Source organism: Chiroxiphia lanceolata, chromosome 2 (genome assembly GCF_009829145.1).
Source record: "Chiroxiphia lanceolata isolate bChiLan1 chromosome 2, bChiLan1.pri, whole genome shotgun sequence".
NCBI classification, from domain to species: Eukaryota; Metazoa; Chordata; class Aves; order Passeriformes; family Pipridae; genus Chiroxiphia; species Chiroxiphia lanceolata.
The window spans coordinates 108,607,439-108,627,693 of NC_045638.1; the positions used below are offsets into that span (position 1 = coordinate 108,607,439).

General features: G+C 37.4%; 1 protein-coding gene across 2 annotated transcripts in view; it reads right to left on the reverse strand.

The window, feature by feature from the left end:
* USP25 (ubiquitin specific peptidase 25) overlaps positions 1–20,255 on the reverse strand; it is a 90,177-nt gene that overhangs the window by 54,174 nt on the left and 15,748 nt on the right. For both annotated transcript variants that reach the window (XM_032678826.1, XM_032678827.1), the window contains 3 exons: positions 15,390–15,467; positions 14,188–14,332; positions 5,249–5,372 (listed from right to left, as the gene is read on the reverse strand). In XM_032678826.1, the coding sequence (XP_032534717.1) occupies positions 5,249–5,372; positions 14,188–14,332; positions 15,390–15,467 (347 nt within the window). Of the gene's footprint in view, positions 1–5,248; positions 5,373–14,187; positions 14,333–15,389; positions 15,468–20,255 lie in introns of those variants that run through there.

Consider the following 20,255-nt stretch of genomic DNA (forward strand, 5'->3'; position numbering starts at 1 on the left):
TATATCAGCACATATCCTTAGTGTGGTGACAAAGCACACCTTAAGGGTTATTTGCGGTAGGCATATTCTAAACAGAAAGATGGACATGGATATATTCAGGTCACGTAACAGTGGCTCTAACTCATAAGCAGAGCTGCCTGGCATGTGCACTACTGACACAGTGGTCACTGTCCCCAACCATCCAGTCCAACTGTCATAAAAAGGGCTGAGCTGCTCTCCAGCTGCTGCATTTGCCAGGCACAGAATTCCAGGAGCTGCATGACAAGCATCTAAGCAGTCTGAGCAGTGTGAAGCATTGCACCCCTTCAGTTCTAGACTCAGTAAACACCAAAGAAAGGCAGGTTTAGTCTGCTTTGTAAATGGAGCTCCTAAAGGACAATGTTTGAACAGTGTAAGGCAGAAAAAAAAAAGAAACAGGGACACACACACAGTGTAATCCCTCAGTTTCCTATCTACATTTCTGTTTCAAGTTATGTTCCTGTCAAAGAAAGAAAAGGTATGTTAGCAAGAACTACAAAGCATCATACGAATTTACTAGAGTTAACTGCTCTGGGGGACGTACTAATTCTTATTGCTACTTATTTTGAAATAAAATAGAGTAAAAGAAGCATTCTGAATTTGAGAGACTGTTTAGTGCAAATACCACTTTTGTACCAATGTATCTCAGGAAAAACCTAAAACTGGTAATTTCCTAAGGACTAATCAATTTCTAACATTTAGTTTTTGACACATAACTTTGTTAACAGCACTGAAAGGACAGGCTTATAATCTTCTAAGACCTTCTGCTCTGACATCTCTTCAAACAATGCACAGGGATGGAACTCTTCAATAGTTGATGATTCTCAAAGTCATTTACAATAATGTTATCTCATAAGCAAACCCCAAAATGTAAAAAAAAGTCAAATTTATTTCTCTTCTCACCAATACAATTCTTTAAAAGTTTTAGATGACCAGTGTATCTCTGCTTTGAGAGCAAAAGTTATTCAATGGGGACATTAAAAAATCAATCAAAAAAAAAAAGTCATACATAGTTCAAATAATTTCCCATGCAGGTAGAACTACTAAAAATCTTGTTTAAAATAAATTGAAGGGACCTTTAAAACTGACAGGAAGATTGACAGACTGGAATAAATTTAGAATGATGTTGTAACAGGACTACAATACCTACTCCACACCACTTGTGTTTCAGGGAAACAATCAAACTTCCTTCCCCCCAACCTCAAGAGTATTTCAAGATATTTCAAGATTGTCAGAAAAATAAGTATTCTTAAACTGAAACAGTTTGCTGACCCCAAGGGTATTACCATTCATCAGCTTAATTACCTACTAAAATTTCTTCCTTGATTTTGTGTTTCTTTAGCAGGTAAAGGATTTCCTCATCTCTAGCTCCACCTCAAATCTGTTTCCATGTATCAAATAAAGCATTTGATTCTCAAAGCTTCATGATATTTTTTCCTTAATTTTTCTTTTAAGATTATCTATCCTCAGAGAGCACATGGAATAGCTGCACATTCTACGTGCCAAATTCATTTTCATTAAAGCTGTGATGCAATGAAATAAAAAGTAAAAAGTGAAATAAAGTGTAGCGAGCACAGTAAATAGGAACCTAATGATCAGCTCAGAAGTTACATAAATGAATGTATTTACCATAGTGAGTATCTCTTACACTATAATGTTCACTGTATTACATTCAAACGGGGACACTACCTGGATAAGCAATCTTACTCACACATAGCTCTGAACAAAATGAGCATCCTTCCAGAGAGTTAGCACAAGGATTTAGCAATTCTGCTGACAGAGCTGAACCCCGACTTTGGGACCCTTGGGGACGACAGCAGCAGCTGCCAGCCCACAGCCATAAGCGACGTGCGGGGTTTGGCATCTCTCCGGCCTCACGGGACCCAGGGCTCCCCGACCTCCGAGCGCTGGAATCGTGCTGGGAGGGAAATGCTGTAGCGAGGGCTTAGTTAATGCCAGGCTTGGCATTCGACTTGAAAGCAGTGTTTTATTTCTCTCTGTAACAAGCTGGGCACAGCCAAGCAGCTTTGCAGAGCTGCACGGGGCTCACCAGACAAAGCAACAACCCTCGGGCAAAGCGAGTCCACGGCACAAAGGTTCAGTCAGACCACTCTGAGGAATCCCACTCAACATGCTGCAGGAAACCCCACTCTGTTGGGTTACTCAGCTAAAAGAACAAGGAAAGGTCTTTGTACTGTGACTGTCCTACAGCTGGACATGCAGGAATACCCCTGACTCTACAACCCTCCTCAGGCTCACCTTGGATCTACACACAAAAACCACAGTGCAGAGTCCTCAGCAGTCTCAGTGACCATGATTAAAAAGAAAAAAAAAAAAAAAAGCCTATGGGCTGTGCACATCCTTGTGCACTGACAACATGGGCTCTCATTTTTATGTGGATACTACCCCAGGCTCAACACAGGTCAGCTAATTCCTCCTTTCAGCCATATCTCCCTGGCTTCCCCAGTGAAGCCCTATCTGGCTGGCCTCAGACTCCTTCAAGCCACAAAAAGTAATATAAACAGGAGAAACTTTTTCATATTAGAAAACAGGCTGATCATGCTCATTTCCACGGGAGATTTAAAGAGGGAAGAGTAAAAGACTTTAAACATGCCATGTACAAGGTGTTCAGCTTGGACACTTGGACATTTCAGTTGCACTCCTCTCAATACCTACATAGTAATCAAATCTGTCCTCATTAAGTAGCACAAAGCAATTACATTCAGGAACACAAATTCTACGTGCATTACAACATTAATTACACAACTCAAGAAATTCCATTAATTGTCCCTTGGAAACCCTAACAAAATCTGTGCAAGTTAGGTTCCAAACCACTATGAATACCTTTGGAAAAAAAAATATCCTCCACACCAAAGGCTATTTAATTTTTCACACGGTCTACATTTTTAAAAATGAAAGAATTCCATAGTTTAATTTGCTTATTATTGACTTCCTATTTGATTTCTGCTTCTTTTTTAATCTAGAAAATCAAAAGTAAATGGCTGCAGCTTGACTTGTTTACAACCACAGTGTTCTGCTTTTTGTTTTGAGAAGTCCTGCGAAGATACTGTGCTTTCTATTGGAATGCCAACATTCTTCTGTGGGGTGTTAACTACAAAGTAATTTTTTTTAATTTTATTTATGAAAACAGACTGAAGTTCTGTCCTTAAGGAAACTGATTGAACAGTTCAGATCAAGAATTCAAGAATTCTGAACTTCCTGTATTTGTTCAACACTGACATAATTTGTCATCAACTCAGGGTGCTTCTTGCCATGTTACTGAGTTGATCTCAAGGCTGCCAAGACCTCCAAGATTCTCACTCTTCTCTGCCTCCACCCACAAGAAAAGTCCCAATCCCTTTCTTATGTCATGATATACTCTGGGTCTTTGAGTGATAATTTTTGTACGGCTTTGGGAAGTGAATTTGTGCAACAGGTCCAAAGAATACTACAGCAAGCATAGAAAATGTGGTACAGTGTACCAAGGGGGGGATATGGCCTCCAACAAGGTCTTGATTTGGCAAATGTTATTGTGTGCAATTTTGCCTTTAAATACACAACTCTATTTCATCAAAAGATCAACATTTTCTCTGCATATAGCTGAACAGATTGTCTACATGCCTTTGTACATACAGAAAAAAATGGCATACTTTGTTATTTTCTGCAGCCAGAAAAACATACACTGTAATTTAAGTGGAAAGTATTTATAATACTAAGTTATGGCATAAGCAGATAAGACCAAAAACCACAAAAGACACTTTCAGTTTGAGAAGTGAAAAACAAATTCTTCAGGGGAAAAAAAAATCTAAATCTTCAAGGCTCCCAAGAAGTGAGCACAGCAGAAACAGTCAAAGCTTGGGGAAAGAAAAAAGGGAGAAAATTGTCCATATACAAAAATAGGTCCATCTTTCTGAGTGCCTGCCTAAATCATAACTCTGTAATTATGACAATTCTGTCCTTCAAAAAGGAACAGGCACAAGCTGAACTCTGAAACAGAGCTGGACAGAACTTCCACAGCACTTGTATATACACACATACTGAGGTCTTAGAAAAAAAACCCCACCCTTAGAAGCTTCTCCCAATTATTAATGAGAATATAAATCCCTCTCACTCTACCTTTCCCTGCTAAAATATGTTATCTTAAATTTATATAACAAGATGGCTTTTATCACAGATGGGGGGAGGAAGGATATGTTTACTCTCACAATCAGTATATTTTTCAAATGAAAAAAGAAAATTACTATGGGTAAAGTAATGTAAATAAAGTAATAAAATATCCATATTCTCAGAGTTGGCATTTTCAGATAGAGTGAACTGAGAAAAAGAATTATTGTGGTTAATCGCCCCATCTAAATTATTTTTTTATAAAACTGGCCTTTTACAGGGACTTTACCTCCTAACAAGGATCAAATCATTGCCTGCTTCCCCTACAAGTCTAGCCACAAATGAAAAACTCAACATCCCTCCCAAAGCCAGTCACAGATGGAAAAAAGACAAAAAACCAACATCCCTCCCACATAACCCTACACCCAGGCTTAGTTCAAGTCCCAAATATTTCATAATTATACAAAAATTACCAAAAATATATACTGTACAAAAAGTTATCATAAAATCTGATCAAAAGTTGACTTATCACACCCAAATTGAGAAAGTTTATAAAACTTTAAATCGAGAAGTTAACTTCACTCAAAGCTTATAAATCTTATTTGTTAAATAGGTTAATAACATACTTAATCAGTTAAAATAGAGCAGCTGCTCTTAGTATACTCAAGTCATAGTGTTAATACCCCCTCCCTCAACTTCAGTCTTAGCATAGAGGTAAGTAAATGTTATTGTAAAAGGAACACTGCAAAAAACAGGACAAAGTATTTATTACCTTCTTAATTAAATTTTGTTTTCATTGCTTTTTACCTGATACACAAGAGAAACTTCTGGGCTTAGGTCCTATTTAAATATGACCATATATTCTCTATCTCCATCCACTTCCTCAATATTTAAAAATATACATTAATATGAAACATACTATTAAATCCTAGTCCACACATAATAGACTATTTTCAAGTGTAGAACATACAATACATTAAAGCAACATCCTGAAGCCAGGCATATCAGTAGCACAAGTGAAAGTAAACAAGTTATTCTTTGTTAAATTAAAAGTTAAAAAAAAGCAATACAGGCCAATCTCCAACTCTTTAATTTAATTTCTGCTTTATATAAGTTGGTTGTTTACCTGCTAATGGCTTGTTCCTCATCTGTTATTCCAGTCTCCCTGAATGCCCTGTTTGATTCCTCCAAACTCAAGGCAATTGCCCTCTGAAGATCATCTTTATCATCTCCAGTGAGATCAATCACATCTGAAAAGCAAAACTATCTTTCTCAAAATTAAAAGTGAAACAGAATGAAAGGTAAGTCTTACTGTAGAGGAGAGAGAGCCCACATGGATTGCTGAGCACCATTCCAGTCCATCCCTCCTGGCCCTACACTCTTCCAACCACTAACCCTGCTAAGAGCTCCCTTCTGCCTTCAAGCCAGATAAAAGCCTCACCAGCCTGTTCTTGCTAAGATATGAAGTCTCCCTTTCTCCTAATGTTCTTAAGCTTCACAAAGCTCTGGGACAAATTTAGGAATCCATGGTTTGTGAAAAACCTCTTGCAGCAATACACTTAAATGCATTACTTCAGCCACTGTAATCAGTTGTTTCAGGGAACCCATGAAGAAGAGAACCTTCCTTAAAAAGAATACTGTAACTGGGCATAGTTGTTTTTCCCTCCTCATGAAGGAACGCATATATAGTTTTCCCAACATAGCCCCAAAATTCTACAAGTATTTCTGTGCCCTGGTGAGCCAAATACTTTCACATGGTTTCATAACATGTGGGAGAGTGTATTATTCAACCTAATTATTTTCTATCCTGTCTGTGCATTCCTTTTCTGAACATATTTAAATCCAATTCCTGTCTCCTGGAATTCTCCCATCTCAACACGAGAATAAGAAAACAAATACTGAAGACAAAATGAGGATCCAAACTTGGATACCTGTAGAATGCTGGATGGGCTACTGACTGGGTAATGAAGATGAAAACGACCTTATTTCTGCCTTCTTCTCCAGTTCCTGTTATCTAAGGAATCAAATACTAATGTCCTGCATAAATCTCCTTGTTTCCTGAGGGCAACCGCAGCACCCCCACTCCCAAGTAAGGTGGCATTCCACGACACACAACAGCATAAGTCATGCCCCCATCAGGCACAGCCAACAGCGATGTCCATCAACTGCACAAGACCTTCAGAAAAGTCAAGGTCATTGGTTATCATGATTTCAAGGGGCAAAATTTCATTTTGCAAGTCAGCCTAACAGAAAGAGAGGGGAAGTGCAAAAGAGACTTTTAAGTGCAATATTAGACAGGCACACACAGAGAGCATTGGCTGATTTCAGTCTCCCTCCTCCAAGGCCAAAGTTTACCCAAAGAGTTATGAAAGGGACTTGCCTCCAGCTTGAGGTTTGGCCTTTAGAAGCTGAAAGACTCTGGGAGAAAGAGATACAGCTTCAAAACTACCAGTTGTTCACAAAGAGGGATGAGGCTTGTCTGCATTTCTCTTTCCAGAGGCCAACTCAATCGTACTCTAAGAGCTTCTCAGTCTAGCTTCTGACTTTCCTCCTGAATGGGCTGACTTACTGTAAAGACTGCAGCTTCCCCTATTTCCCGAGGTTTCTTTTTTCGTGATGTTTCTCAGTGGATCAAAACAAAACACTGAACTTCGTATACAAAAATCATTGCCATAGTTGTGTATGAACTCAAAGACAGGATGACCTGTCTTTGCAGGAAGCTGAAACCAAAAAAGTTGTAAAAGAAGCTTCTCTGTTAAGACCAGCATCTTCAAAATCTAGCATGGAAAAACACTATGATCATAAAAGCAGCACTTCCTAATTTTATTCTTATGTCTTCTACAGTCAGTTCAGATCTTCCAGCATAACAAAAGGATACTTCAACTCAGATGCCTGAAATTCTCCTTCAGAAGTACTAAAGCAATTAGAACCACCACCAGAAATCTCACCCAGAGAGGTTTTAAAATATGACTTGCCATGTTGAGAACAACGTAATTTGGGCTAAAATAACACCTCAGCCTGGGGCACATCCAAGCATGGCTCTGTTCTGCAACCTGAGAGCAGGAGAAAGGTTGACAGCAATGGAGAGGATCCCCTCACCACATACACTACCTATTATTCTCTGAAATGTGGTGTTTGCGTTGTGTTTTCTACACATTGCAAGGAGTCACACACAGCATCTCATCTCCCTTGAAGACATCTGTTTTTCTGAAAGTAGTAATAGTAGGCACAACTGAAGATGGAGTAAAGTCTCAACCCAGCAGCCACATGTGCTGATGGAGAAGTATGGATTACTCCCATTACTTCCTTACAGAGAAGTATTCCTTTAGCTAGTCTCTATTCAGGTGAGAGTGATGAAATTTTTATACAACAATAAAGAAAGTTAGATTAAGAAGTAAGATCTTTTATATGGGGAGTATTTTCTAGAAAAGAACTCGTAACTTAGCTGAAACTTATGTGTTTAACAAAATGTCCCACTTTTATACAAAAATCTATCCAGATCAACTCCAACACAGACTTCCATTGAAATATTCAACTTCTTTGCACCTCCTTAGCTCCTAATCTTTATTAATCTATACCACCACTCTATGTGTTCAGACGTTTATTGCCATTCATATTACCAGTGATTATATCATTTTAATATTAAAACCTCAAATTCTTGACTTCCGCTTGCTTTCAGAAAGCAGACGAACACAACGGTTTGTTTTGGCATGCAAGGGTTTTGGAGCAGGCAATACAGGATTCTCCTTAGAAATGTTCTTTTCACATATACATTGCCCCTGACTTGCGTGAAAAAAAGACAATACAGTGAAGACCTGCTGCCAGATATTACCACCACATGCGAGTGGTGCAATCGATTTATGCCACAGAAAGTTTATCCAGCATAATTTATGTTGGAAAAATATATTTCTAAATATCAGCTAATCCATAGTAACCTACTCCATGCAAGCTTTTAGTTCACAGCATGTGTAAAATCAAAATGTTTGGGAGATTTAAGCTAATGTATTTTAGCTCATGTTTGCTGTAGTTGGAGCAGGTTCAAGGTCTTTTTCAGCATCTCAGCTGACACAGTAACTCATTAAGCTGAAACAGCTCATGTATGACTTGAATCCCAAATCATAGATTATAAAGAAGAGATCTCAATAGAAGTCATCACAGAAGGGTACCAGTCTGACACTAAACTCCTCTTTCTAAAAAACCAAAAATAAATACATATATTACCTTGTCTGAATAGTTTCCATTCCTGTCAGATGGTTATAGATTATACAAGTGTACATATACTGCATGAAATTCATGCAGGGTTTTTTTTCTTGCTTTTATTTTAAAATACCTTCACATTTTGTAAATTCTTACACTGGAATGTTTATTTTATAGCAATTAGTAGTAGAATTCATTCATGAATCTGAGCTACTGAAGTTTCCTATCTGACCAACAGATTTCTGTGTTCCAGGTATGAGTTTGAAGAAAAAAAGATGACTTTTGCCCAAAGTATTTATCAGACACACAAGTCTTCTGTGATAAGCTGAAAGATGCATTTCATAAAGATGTAAGAATAATGCCACTTGTCCAAATTTACAGTTACCTGGTTTTAGTTTACACATGCTGATTTTGTAATACTCCTCTCATTTAGGCCACAGAACACTTTAATTCTCACTGGCTCATCCTCATAAAGGTACTTCTCACCATATGTCACATAGCCTTAGAAAATGCAAACCTTCTTAACCAGGCCATGACTATTAAATAAACAAAAAAGTTTGCTTATGAAGAAATTCTCTATGAATGAAGAAACTGCTCATCAAAACAGTCTGGCTTAATGCATTCATGTTTATTCAGCTACAATTAACATGCATAATTAATCATCTGTTTTACTAAGGAATGTATTCTTGGTTTACAGCATTATTATATAACAATGTGTGCTTCTGGTGCATAAGATTCAGAGAGTTTGACATTGTTTGTAATTCTACAAAGCAATTTAAGTTGTATATTGAAATTTGTGACAAATATACTAGTGTATATATAATAAATGCAGTCACTATATCATATTTCTTCCTTCTTCTCTAAAATAACTTCTTATTAATCTGTTTACTTAGGAAGTTTCTATCATCATTTAAATAAATGGTTCTTATTTGGTTATTGCCTAGGTTATTGAAATAATTACTGTGTTATTGACTTGTTATTTATACAAGGAAGAGGCAGAGAGTAGGAGCTTCAGACTTAAGGAGTCTGGGAAACTCAGCATGAGGGACAGATCTGAAGTAGCAACTGGACCCAGGGACAGTCAATAAACATCCACAGTGATGCAACAACTGGAACAGGGAGAGAAAAATGAAGGGGCAGCCCAATGGACAGGCGTCAAGTATGAAAATCCAGCAAGATTCCAATTTCAACACATCAACAATATAAAAAGAATAAAAAGGAAGTTAAGACTACACCCATTTTATTTATTATGAGCAGAGTTAAGCAGAGTTAAGTTCTACCATCCGTTCTGAGATGTTAAACTCAAGATGGTCTTGGGCTTCTACGTGAAGATTTAAAGGAATTTAGGTGGCTGTATATGCCCATTTTGGTTAAAACTGGATGAGGAGAGAATACACAGCATTGCAGCACCTACTCAGCCAAGTCAAACAGCTTTACTAATGCAGTAATGTTTGCCACCACTGTCTTACACTTTCCTCTTCTCAGCTCCATTTACAATGTCCTATAATGATAAAATCTTAAACTGATGACTCTCACATGGACAGGGATGGGAAAGAGACAAGTAATCACTGCACAAGGGAACGAGTGAATCTGTAAGATTAAAGGAGGACCTCAAGGTACAAGACTCCTGACATTTTGAAGCAGGGACCCTGCCATACACTAGAGGCACTCCCAGGAACCTGGATGGAGATGACACAAATAATCCCTGAAATAGAAGGAAATGTCATGAAGACACAGAGCAATGGCTGAGTTAGGTGAGGTGACAGAAGAAGGCAGTGTCAAATTCTAATCACAGAAACAATGAAGGTACAGCTGTAGAATGAGGACTGACTGGGATTTGTGCCAAGAAGGACCTAGGACCCACAGCCAATTCATATTCAATCTGCAATTCACATCACAGCACAAAAGAAAATATGATGTGTTTCACTTTTGTCAGAGTACTACATGGATATTTATAGATTCACCCATTTTTCTTAAAAACCAAGCTGAGTGTTTTCAGAGCCACAGTTCAGAAAAAAGGTAGAACTATCAAAGAAGGCCTAGAAGAGAAGAAAAAAAAAAGACAATAGAGATAGGAAATGCATCCAAATACTCAGAAAGAATTTGGGCTGTTTAGTTTAGGTCTGAGAAAAAACACTATCTTCGAGCATGTAACACTTCATCTGAGATAAAAGGAATGAAGTGTACTATAATTTCCAATGGGGACAGCACAAGGAGTAAAGGACTTAACCTGAAGCAAGAAGGATTTAAGCAAGACATTAGGAGTCTAAAAGTAAGGAAGTAAGCACCAAAACAAACTACCCCATAAACTTTTCAGAGTCTCTAGAATGGAATGGTTTGTAAGAAATGTAATATAAACATCACTTTGGGAGATTTTAGGTGCAGTTAGGTCTAAAGTCTATCTCACTGCAAAGGGCTGACAGAATGACTTTTGAAATCCATGCAAAGTCTTAAACTCCAAGAACAGGAGACACAAAAAGCCAGAGGCAATGAAGTCTACAATCCTCAAAATTGCTGTGTGTGGCATTTAATAGTTATATTGGACTATGACCTTATAAAAGGGTTTGAAATCTTTTGTTTTGGCTATGGAATGTGCAATTACAAAGACTAACAATTCGGTTTTAGTGAAAAATAACTTGGAGTTTTCAAAACAAGAGAAGAAGAGAATTTGTCTTGACAGCTGTTTCAATTGAAGACAATACAACTTCTAAAACACATGTCTTCTCTTCGTTCTGCTGCTTCCTTTAACCCTGAGTTCTCTAAGTTCTTCAAACAGGAAGAAAACAGGCACATGCTTAGCAATGCAAGTTTTGTTGTGCAGCCATAGATGAAATATACCCCAAAAAAAAAAAGTTTCTAGAGAAATCAATAAAGTAAGAATATTGGAAAGTACTACTAAACTTCTACTGATTTGCTTTAACTGCAATGCCTAGGATTTAATCTACTAAATGGAAGCTTAAAATTATCTTAGATTAAAAGGAATGCACCTCTACATTGCGAGACTAAAGCTTAAGCAACTTCTGCTCACTAACAGATTGCAGGAAGGGAAAAAAAATATTGAAATCACCTTTGCAAAGGATCAGATAAAGTATGCATCACTCTTGATGTGAAATAATGGCACTTGCAGGTGCTTGCACATGCCATTTTGAACAGGTAAAAAGGCAAGCACCATGAGCCACACTGATTGTGCAAGTCAGTCTTTGCTTTAAAGACAGAGTAGATTTTATTCAAACTCATTAATATTTTTGCAGCTGCTGAAATGTTGCATTTGCTAATAAGAGAAATCAGATTTTCTTATATTTCCTACCATACAGGATGGAATTCTCAAACAGTTTATGACCACTGTCACTTCTGTAAGAGCCAGTACACAATCCAGGCTAATTGCTGGCTGCTAAGCTATACGTAAGCATTTTTATTTTACCCCTTAACTAAGAAACCATTTCAAAGAAATGCAGTCAGTCAAGCTTGCAGAACACATCTGATATACCTTTATGTGAGGAATACATTCAACAGGCTTTGTAAGTGATTGGCATAAAAGACAGCTCTGATATTTATCTGTGACTCATTCCCAGTTTGGATGCTTTACCTTGGCCGGACAGCAAAGCTCAGTGACTCATGGCATCATAAGTTCCAAAAGCACAGAGGTATTTAAGCAGCAAGGAACAGTAAGGGTTGAGTTATAATTAATTCATGTAATTATACCTATGTGGGATAATAAAGGGAGTCAAATTTGAAAGACAAGATAATGTCAGCAACTCAGCACAGTCACTGAGAACTGCTAATAAGTGTTCTTTGCAGAAGTGAGTGTTGATGGTTGATGTGTTTTCCATCTATGCCCACCCTTCCATTCTCTTCTCACAAGTCATCTGCTCTCTTTCAAGATACTCCCTTACATGACAGTACTGTCTAACACGGCCCTGAAACTGGTTCATTTTAAGTGTACTGCATTTTTTAAATCCATAATCCAAATAATTACAGGCAAAGAGATTACAACAAAAGAACTGTAGGCTTCCTCCAGAAGCTTTCATTAGATCTCTACAGGGGCCTGGAGGAGCTCTATGATCACACTGGTTTAGGCTTTTGTTCTGCTGTAAGTGTTTACTTCTTGCTCTATAAGTTCTCCAATATGAAGAAAAGTCATCTAAGGTGCCTTTATCTCATAACATGTTTTCACTCTAAAATGGCAAAGGCGGGCAAAGGGTTCTCATCTTTGTTGTCAGTGAGGACCTGACCAGACATTAAAGATGTTAAAAAAAAATAATAATAATAAAAAAAAAAATCTACTTTCCTACAACAGTTGCAGCTTCTTGACTACTGACTTGTAGTGATGTGTAACTGTAAGTAATCTGGGTCTGCCTTCAGCCCTCCAGAAAAGAGAGAATCCTGAAATGCACTTTGCAATATACAAGTCAAGACCTACTCTTCTCAGTTTGACCATCAGTCATGGGTAGACTCTGAAGGCTTGATTTATATCCCTTGTCACTTCATATCTTCAGTAAGGTTGCACAGCACAGTAAGTGACAGCAAAACTAAACAATTCTATTAATGGGATTGCTCTTAAATCTAATTAAACACAGACTCCAAGAGAATCCAGCTTACTGTCCCACTGCCACAGTAGGTCTTGAGTACAGACCATGAAGCAATGGTAAGTTTGTAGAAAATAGTCTCCATTTCCTCAATGGTAATTTTCTGATATTGAAAATTAAATACATGGCACAGGGCTTGTGTGGGTTTTCTTTCCAAGGAAATGAAAAGAAAAAGAAAAACCATATAAAAACCCCCAAACCGCCCCCCACAACTTAGTGCACGGATAATACAACTACCTATAACATACTCAGGGGTTGCTAGTAATACCAAGGATTACAATGCAGTTTTCAGATCTGAGATGCTGAGAATAAACTCATCTCTAATTAAAAAAAAAAAAGTTAAAAAACTGTTAATGTCAAGGTTCTAGAGACAGAAAGACAATTGTACAATTGATAAGGAGATCTCACTAAACTTCTTTATGATAGCCAGACCAATATTAGGGAAACAAAGATGTAAAAAAATCCTACTGTTCTAAATAATTGTACTTATTTAATAAAATCTACATAGATGTACTAAATACATGGTCAAAGGATCAATACAGAATTAAAATATTCTACATCCACATTTAGAATTGTGACATATAACTATAGTATTAGGAAACTTAGATTTTACAGAAATCAATCCCACTACAAAACATCCTTTGGCTTTTTCTTTCATGTTATTTACCATATTTATTTGCAGAACACATTTAACAATTTTTCTCCCCATAAAAATAACTGTTCACTAAAGCAAAGAAATAGGACCTGCAAGGCTCAAAAAAATGCAGGTTGTGGGACCTCCCGTATCAACTAAACAAAACTGTTTAAAAATAGGTATATTTAATGTTTATTTCACATATAAAATACCTACTCTTTTATTTACAAAATTCACACTTAACCTCTCACTTCTCCCTTTTGGAAAGTCATCCCTATCAGGGAGAAGCTACTCTTAAGCATATTAAGCTTTAGCATATTAAGACAGACATTGATAGACTCTTCTACTATTTTATTTTAACCCAGTTTTTGCCCTAAATTATTTACTGCATGACCCCAAAATAAATTCTGTATATGGGGAAAAAAAAGGGAAAAAAAATATGGAAAACCCAGTTATTCACCCTCTGATCAGTACCATAAATAAGGAAAAAAATAAAATAAGGAAATAATAAAATAAAATAAGGAAAGAAATACGTAATAACCTAAAAACTGATAAATAAGAATTATCAGTAGATTAACAGTCATTTCACAGGCAAGGTTTTAGTTTCCTTGCATTTAAACTGAATTTATGAAAAGAAAAAATACCTACTGGTGTCTGCCTGGCTGCCCACACTGATGTATCTGTCATTTCCAGGAAGGGCTGTTTGGTAGTAAGTTGCCTCCTCTAGCTGGGGAACCTTGGCATTCTTCGCAGTGAGGAAAGCCACAGCCAACTCCAGATTACCATTGCTGTCCTTTAAGCATCAAGAAAGCAAGAAGTGAGAGTCCCCTCAGCCTTTTTAAATTTTTTTTTAAACAAAGGTCATCATAAGAAACTTCAAAACAATGACACACTGTCAGGGAAAATACTGACTGGAAAAGAAAGTTTCCAAACTTGACATATTCTGCATATTTCACTGTTTTTAACTAAAATAAAGATAAAACATCATATAAAAATTTACTTTGTTAGAGTTCTACTTATTTCAGAACAAAAATTAAAGGTCTTGTAAGGTAGGTAAACAAACATAACCAGCACACTGACAGACCAACATGAACCAGGTGAGTTCTTCTGAAAATCTACCATTTCCTTTTTAAACTGCTTTTGAAGAGCAGTTGTGCACACAACTTACACTCAATCTGAAGCAACAACTCTCTCTCTCTCTTTATATATACATATGTCATGTAAATTACTAAATCCTCATTTACCATGTATAAATGGCTAAAAAATTCTGCTTTAGGGAGACCAGGCATTTTTTAAATTTTAGATAGATATATAAATACAGGGAAACAGAACAGAGAGACCTGCCATTCTTTACTTGCATCAAAAGAACTCTTCTGTGCTGTAAAAGAAATAACCATGGTTGAAAAAATAGTGAAACAACACCAAATTAGCAAAGGGTGGTAATTTCAAGCAGAGTTCTTTATTCTACATACTGAGCTGGGCCTGTGAATGACAGAAAATAACTACACCTTGACAAGAAAACAACACTTAATTCTTCAGGAGGTGACCAGTTGTAGTAGCACCAATATATCTCAAAACACTTTAGATAAAGGTTAGAGGCAAGTCTAACATTTCTATCTTTTCATCTTTTGTCCCCTGACTAATTATTATGTCAGTACCAAAAGAGATCAAGGTTCCTTCTAAAGTGAACAAGCCATCATTATCAGCTATTCCCCCCCCAGAATAAATTCAAGCTGGGAATGGAAACGAAGGAATATGAGATAAGAGTAAGAAAGGGTGGGATTTATGGCTTTCATAGGCAGTTAAGAATTAAGATACATTCAGCTCCCAGTCAGACTCAGTCGTCTTACCTTCAGTGCCTGCTGCAGTACCTGGATGTCATTGATACCAGTGATCTCCCTCAGCTGATTTAAAAATGTTTGCTGGTGCTAAAACAAAAACAGATCATCACAATAAGTTAAGAGTCAAATAACATCAAAAATAACATTAAAAGTATCTCCATATGAGGTTTATGCACTTAAAAGGGGTAGAACCTTTGTTATACAAGGTGTCTTAGTTTCTGCAACTTGGGCACTTTCAGTTCCCAAATGTAAGAGTTTTGGTTGGTTGGTTTTGAGATTCAGTGGGGTTTTTTTTAAACAGAAAAACGGATGATGGGTGAGCTTATGCAGCACAGGTTTAATAAGCCCATATAAAGCCACAGTTGGCCCTCCAAAACAAATAAAACTCCAAAGCTTGGTCTTTGAAGGCAACAGAGGGAGTAGATGACTGAACTCCAACCAAAACCAATTTCTTCAACTCCCATTCAAGCCCATTATTTCATTAACATATAGAACTCCCAGCCATTCCAACCACAGAGCCAAGAAATTAATCTTCACTGATCACTGAGGTGTTCTAAGAGAAATACTACAAAAATGTCCATACAGACTTTCTCAAGGCTGAAGCAGAACTTTACGAATCCATCTTAACCGCTTTCCTGGGCCAGTTGAATCCAGCTCTCTCAAATCACATCATTAGTCAGCATCCATGAATGAGTTCAAAGTAACAGTTGGAATTGGAAAAGAATAAGAGGTTCTGGTTCTCTTAAATATTCACTCCATAAGAATTTTGAGGCTTGGTTTTGTTTTGCTTATTTAAATAAAAATCTGGTCCCACCCCTGTTTAGAGCCAAGAGATGATTCACTCTGCTTATGCTCTGGTATCACATCACAGAAGCAAAAAGCAAGGACTAGGCTGGAACAGTCCTTGAACTCCTGTTGAACATTATAACCATCTTAACCATTAAAACCATAAAAACACAGAGGAGACTGACCATTGTTCCATACTAAAAAATTCAATTGTTCCTTTGGCAGATGGGAAAAGGAGAAAAGCTTGGTGGTATTTGCAAGTGGTTTTTCTTTTTTATTCTTTGCCCACCACATCCTGAACCCAAAACAATGATTTCATCTATTAAAGAGAAGGGTTTTGTAAAGTACAGGGTTTTGTTTGTAAGACAAAAAGCGTATTTCCTATCGGGACAAATAAACATTCTCCTGCTACTCTCCAAATTCAATTTAAAATAACAACTATAATTGTCTTGAGGCTACTTCTAAAATACTTATATTTAAAATGAATTATCTGGAATCAAATATTCAAATACCCTTATTCTCTCCTTATCACAGTTTTGTATAGAGAAGGAAATTAAGAGCTGCCTGAATGTTGAATTCCCTTGTGTGAAATGAACCTGGCAGGCACTACTTCATGCCCTAATAAGTTGAAATAGAAGGCGTATAGTTCAGGATGTTTATGAATTACATACACAATCTTCCCTTCATTTATGATCCTAAGGGACACTGCTAACAGTCCAATTTGCCTTTTTTTTTCCTCTTTTCCTTTTAAAACCCCTACTGTTGGCACAAGAAAAGTGAAGTGATGCAGGAAAACAAACTCCCACTCTATCCCCAACCCTCACCCCCTCGTTTGTTTACTCTGTGCATTTCACTGCACTGTACAAAGCCATGACTTGTTTCCCCTATGAAGTTGCTTTCCTGCCCCTGGGTTTGGCAAGAAGCAAAGAAAAAAAAAAAATTGAGTATTTGGGAAAAATAATTACAACAGCATTAAAATTGGCAGGAGCAACTCAAGGGCATGGCAGTAAAGTGGATTTCTTTTTTTATTTGCCACCAATGTGATGGTTAACAAAACAGAAAATAGTTTCACTATAAATTATTATAACAACAAGTTATAACAGATTTCTGTATCTTCTGCAATATATGCAACACTTGGAAGGGCTGACTGGGGGATATTCATTGTTCATACACACTGGGAAAAGACAGAAGAAACAGTTTACCAACAAACAATCTCTTAGCAGTTCAAAATATTGGCTGTTAATTTATGAGCACAGCTGTGACTTATAAACCTAGACATCTGTAGTTTATATCCACATTTCAGTATTCCAGTGTCAAGCTCTGGTTCAAGGCCCCCTTCCCAAGGACATACACATTTAACAGATCAGAACCGGGCCCAGAGATGCTCCTTTCACATCAAGAGATGATTTAAGCATCCAATTACACTTCTTTAGAGGCCAAGAGTTCAAGGCAATCAGCTCCAAAATTTCTAACTGGTAATTAAGTGAACAACATGGAAAATCCACAAGCACCCTAGTTAAAAGTGACAGAAATTAAGAGAAAAGTTAACAGTATCTCAAATGAAGATTAACAGCTTTGAGGCATTTGTCTGGTTTAGACATCATTGTTTTTTCAGGTAAATGTGGACAAGTTGCTATTAATCTCTAATTGACTTATTTTAAAGGACATAGAAGTTGAAGAATGACGATACACTTCCCTTTCTAGAAAGAGTATAATTTAAATTATTTCTACCTAACCAACATGTTCTCTTAACACCTGCTAACAGACTAACAGGGCTTCAGAAACAATTGTGAAACTGCAGAAGGCAGCTTAAACTTCCTTCACACACCTTCTGAATGGTGGCCTTCTCTTCCACAAACTCACCATCTACCCTCATTCTCTCAAATCTGACATAACTGCATCACCTTTACTGTGTACAGACCTTTCTTGCAACTGGATGTTTAACTTGCCATTATTCTCCTTCCCTGTTATATTGACAACATGTTGTCACACATGAAGCTCTGTTTTTTTCATTACAAATGACAGAACAGGTAACTATCAAACCCTTTCCTCATTCACTATCAGGAGATGAGATTCAGTTTTCTTTTTGCTTTTCTTTTCATTTAAGAAGTTTACGAAACACAACTGCACCCATATTCAGAGAGCTTATATTACTTAATTCTTGATGTGACTTTAATTTAGTGCATCTGGACTACTCCACAAAAGTCAAAATGGTTAAAGTTTATTTGTTTTGAATAATATTCCTTTAACACAGCTTATTGTGGCATATATGAAATTTATTTTACTATTATCCACAACTGAAGCATATAGACCCTCAAATGTCCAAAACCATTTACTTAGAAACTCTAAACAACTACGATCCTAATTCACTCAAAAGCTTATAAAAAAATACCCAAAAGAACTCACTCTACACTAAAACAAAGAAAAAATTAAGAAGGCAGCAGACAAGTAGTTACAAGTGTCTGAAGTGTCTACACTAATGTATGCTAATTAAATCAGGCCAGTGAGAGAAGATTCAGATCACAACTAGCAGTTCTAACATAAATAAGCTGCTGTATTTTTTAACGCAGCTCTTTCCCAATTCCCTATTTTTTTCAACCTTGCATCAGTAGAGGCTCAAATTATGAATTATATCTCACTGTACTTTAATTCAGTTTAATAAGCAATTTTTCTCTTCAAATGCAGATCCAAAAAGTTCATTCCAATGGAACCAGGTACAACTGGTTGACCTACATGAATTCTTTCACATTTTCCTGTAGCCACTTCTGTTTGCCATCCTTCCCTCAAATGTACATGACAGATCCCACAGTTTTTCTACAGCAGAGATCCTCCAGTTTAGTGAGTCAAGACTTCAGGTGTATCTGCAGTGCTATGATATACATGCACACACACACATACTCCATGTAGCTTGAATAGCATTTGACTCAACTCTAAAAAGCCTCCAGGACTCGATCTACACCACCAGACTGTGCTGGTACAGCTGCTACAGGGTAACCCAAATCCTTGGCCAGACAAAGGTTCACTGATGCTATGGTTGCCCTGAGATCCAGCTGCTCACATCCCTCAGTCCCACCACATCACAGCAGCAGTCAGTTCCCTGGGGACTTCATGCACGAGCTACTCCCAGCCTTTCTCCTCCCTCTGGTTCCCCGAGGTATGCAGTATGTATCTTCAGGCTTTCAGCTCTTGGAAGATTTTAACTAACAGGAAATTCTCCTATTTTCCTGGATGGAAGCCAGATTTGTGTACTAGGAATGCATGCCCTTATTTCCAATTCTCTCCTTTTTCAGCCATCCCTCCCTTGCTCTCAGGAAATGCCCAATTAAGATTATCTGGTTTATAACCTCACACAATAGCATATTCAGTAGCTGTGCCAGTGTTAGTGAAGCAGAAAAGGATCTACACTGCTATCTGCTTAGGGAGATACTGTACCCAAATTAGTTCCACGACAGTACTGTAAACTCGGATAACTTCCCAAAATCAGAGCAAAAAGCTAAATTACACAAATGCTTTTTTTGGACAAGGCAAATCTCATAAATTGATTAATTCTGAATTATACTGCAGATAAATTTTGGGGAAAAATTAGCTATCTTTTCATCTGTTTATTTTCTCATCTCCCCAGCTTCTGAAGAAGAGCATGTAAGCTTTGGCTTTATTTATATCAATATCCAAGTACTTGTATTTGCAACACAAGCACTTACAAACTTAGAAGATAAAACAATCCTCTTCAGTTTACAAGCACAAAAAAAGTTGTATGTTTAATATGAATGAGATAGCTCAACCATTACCAGGAGAAAACAGGACCTACGGCCTCACTATGCAGTTCACATTTCAATAGAATATAATGAAAATGTACTGGGGCCACCATGTTGATCAGAGGTATGGAGCTCCTCTCCTGTGAGCAAAGACTGAGACAACTGGGGCTGTTCAGCCTGGAGAAGAGAAGGCTTTGGGGTGACCTAATTGCAGCCTTCCAGTACCTGAAGGGAGCCCACAGCAAAGAAGGAAAGAGATTATTTACGAGGGCCTGGAGTGACAGGACAAGGGGGAATGGCTTCAAACCTGCCCTGAAAGAGGGCAGGTTTAGAT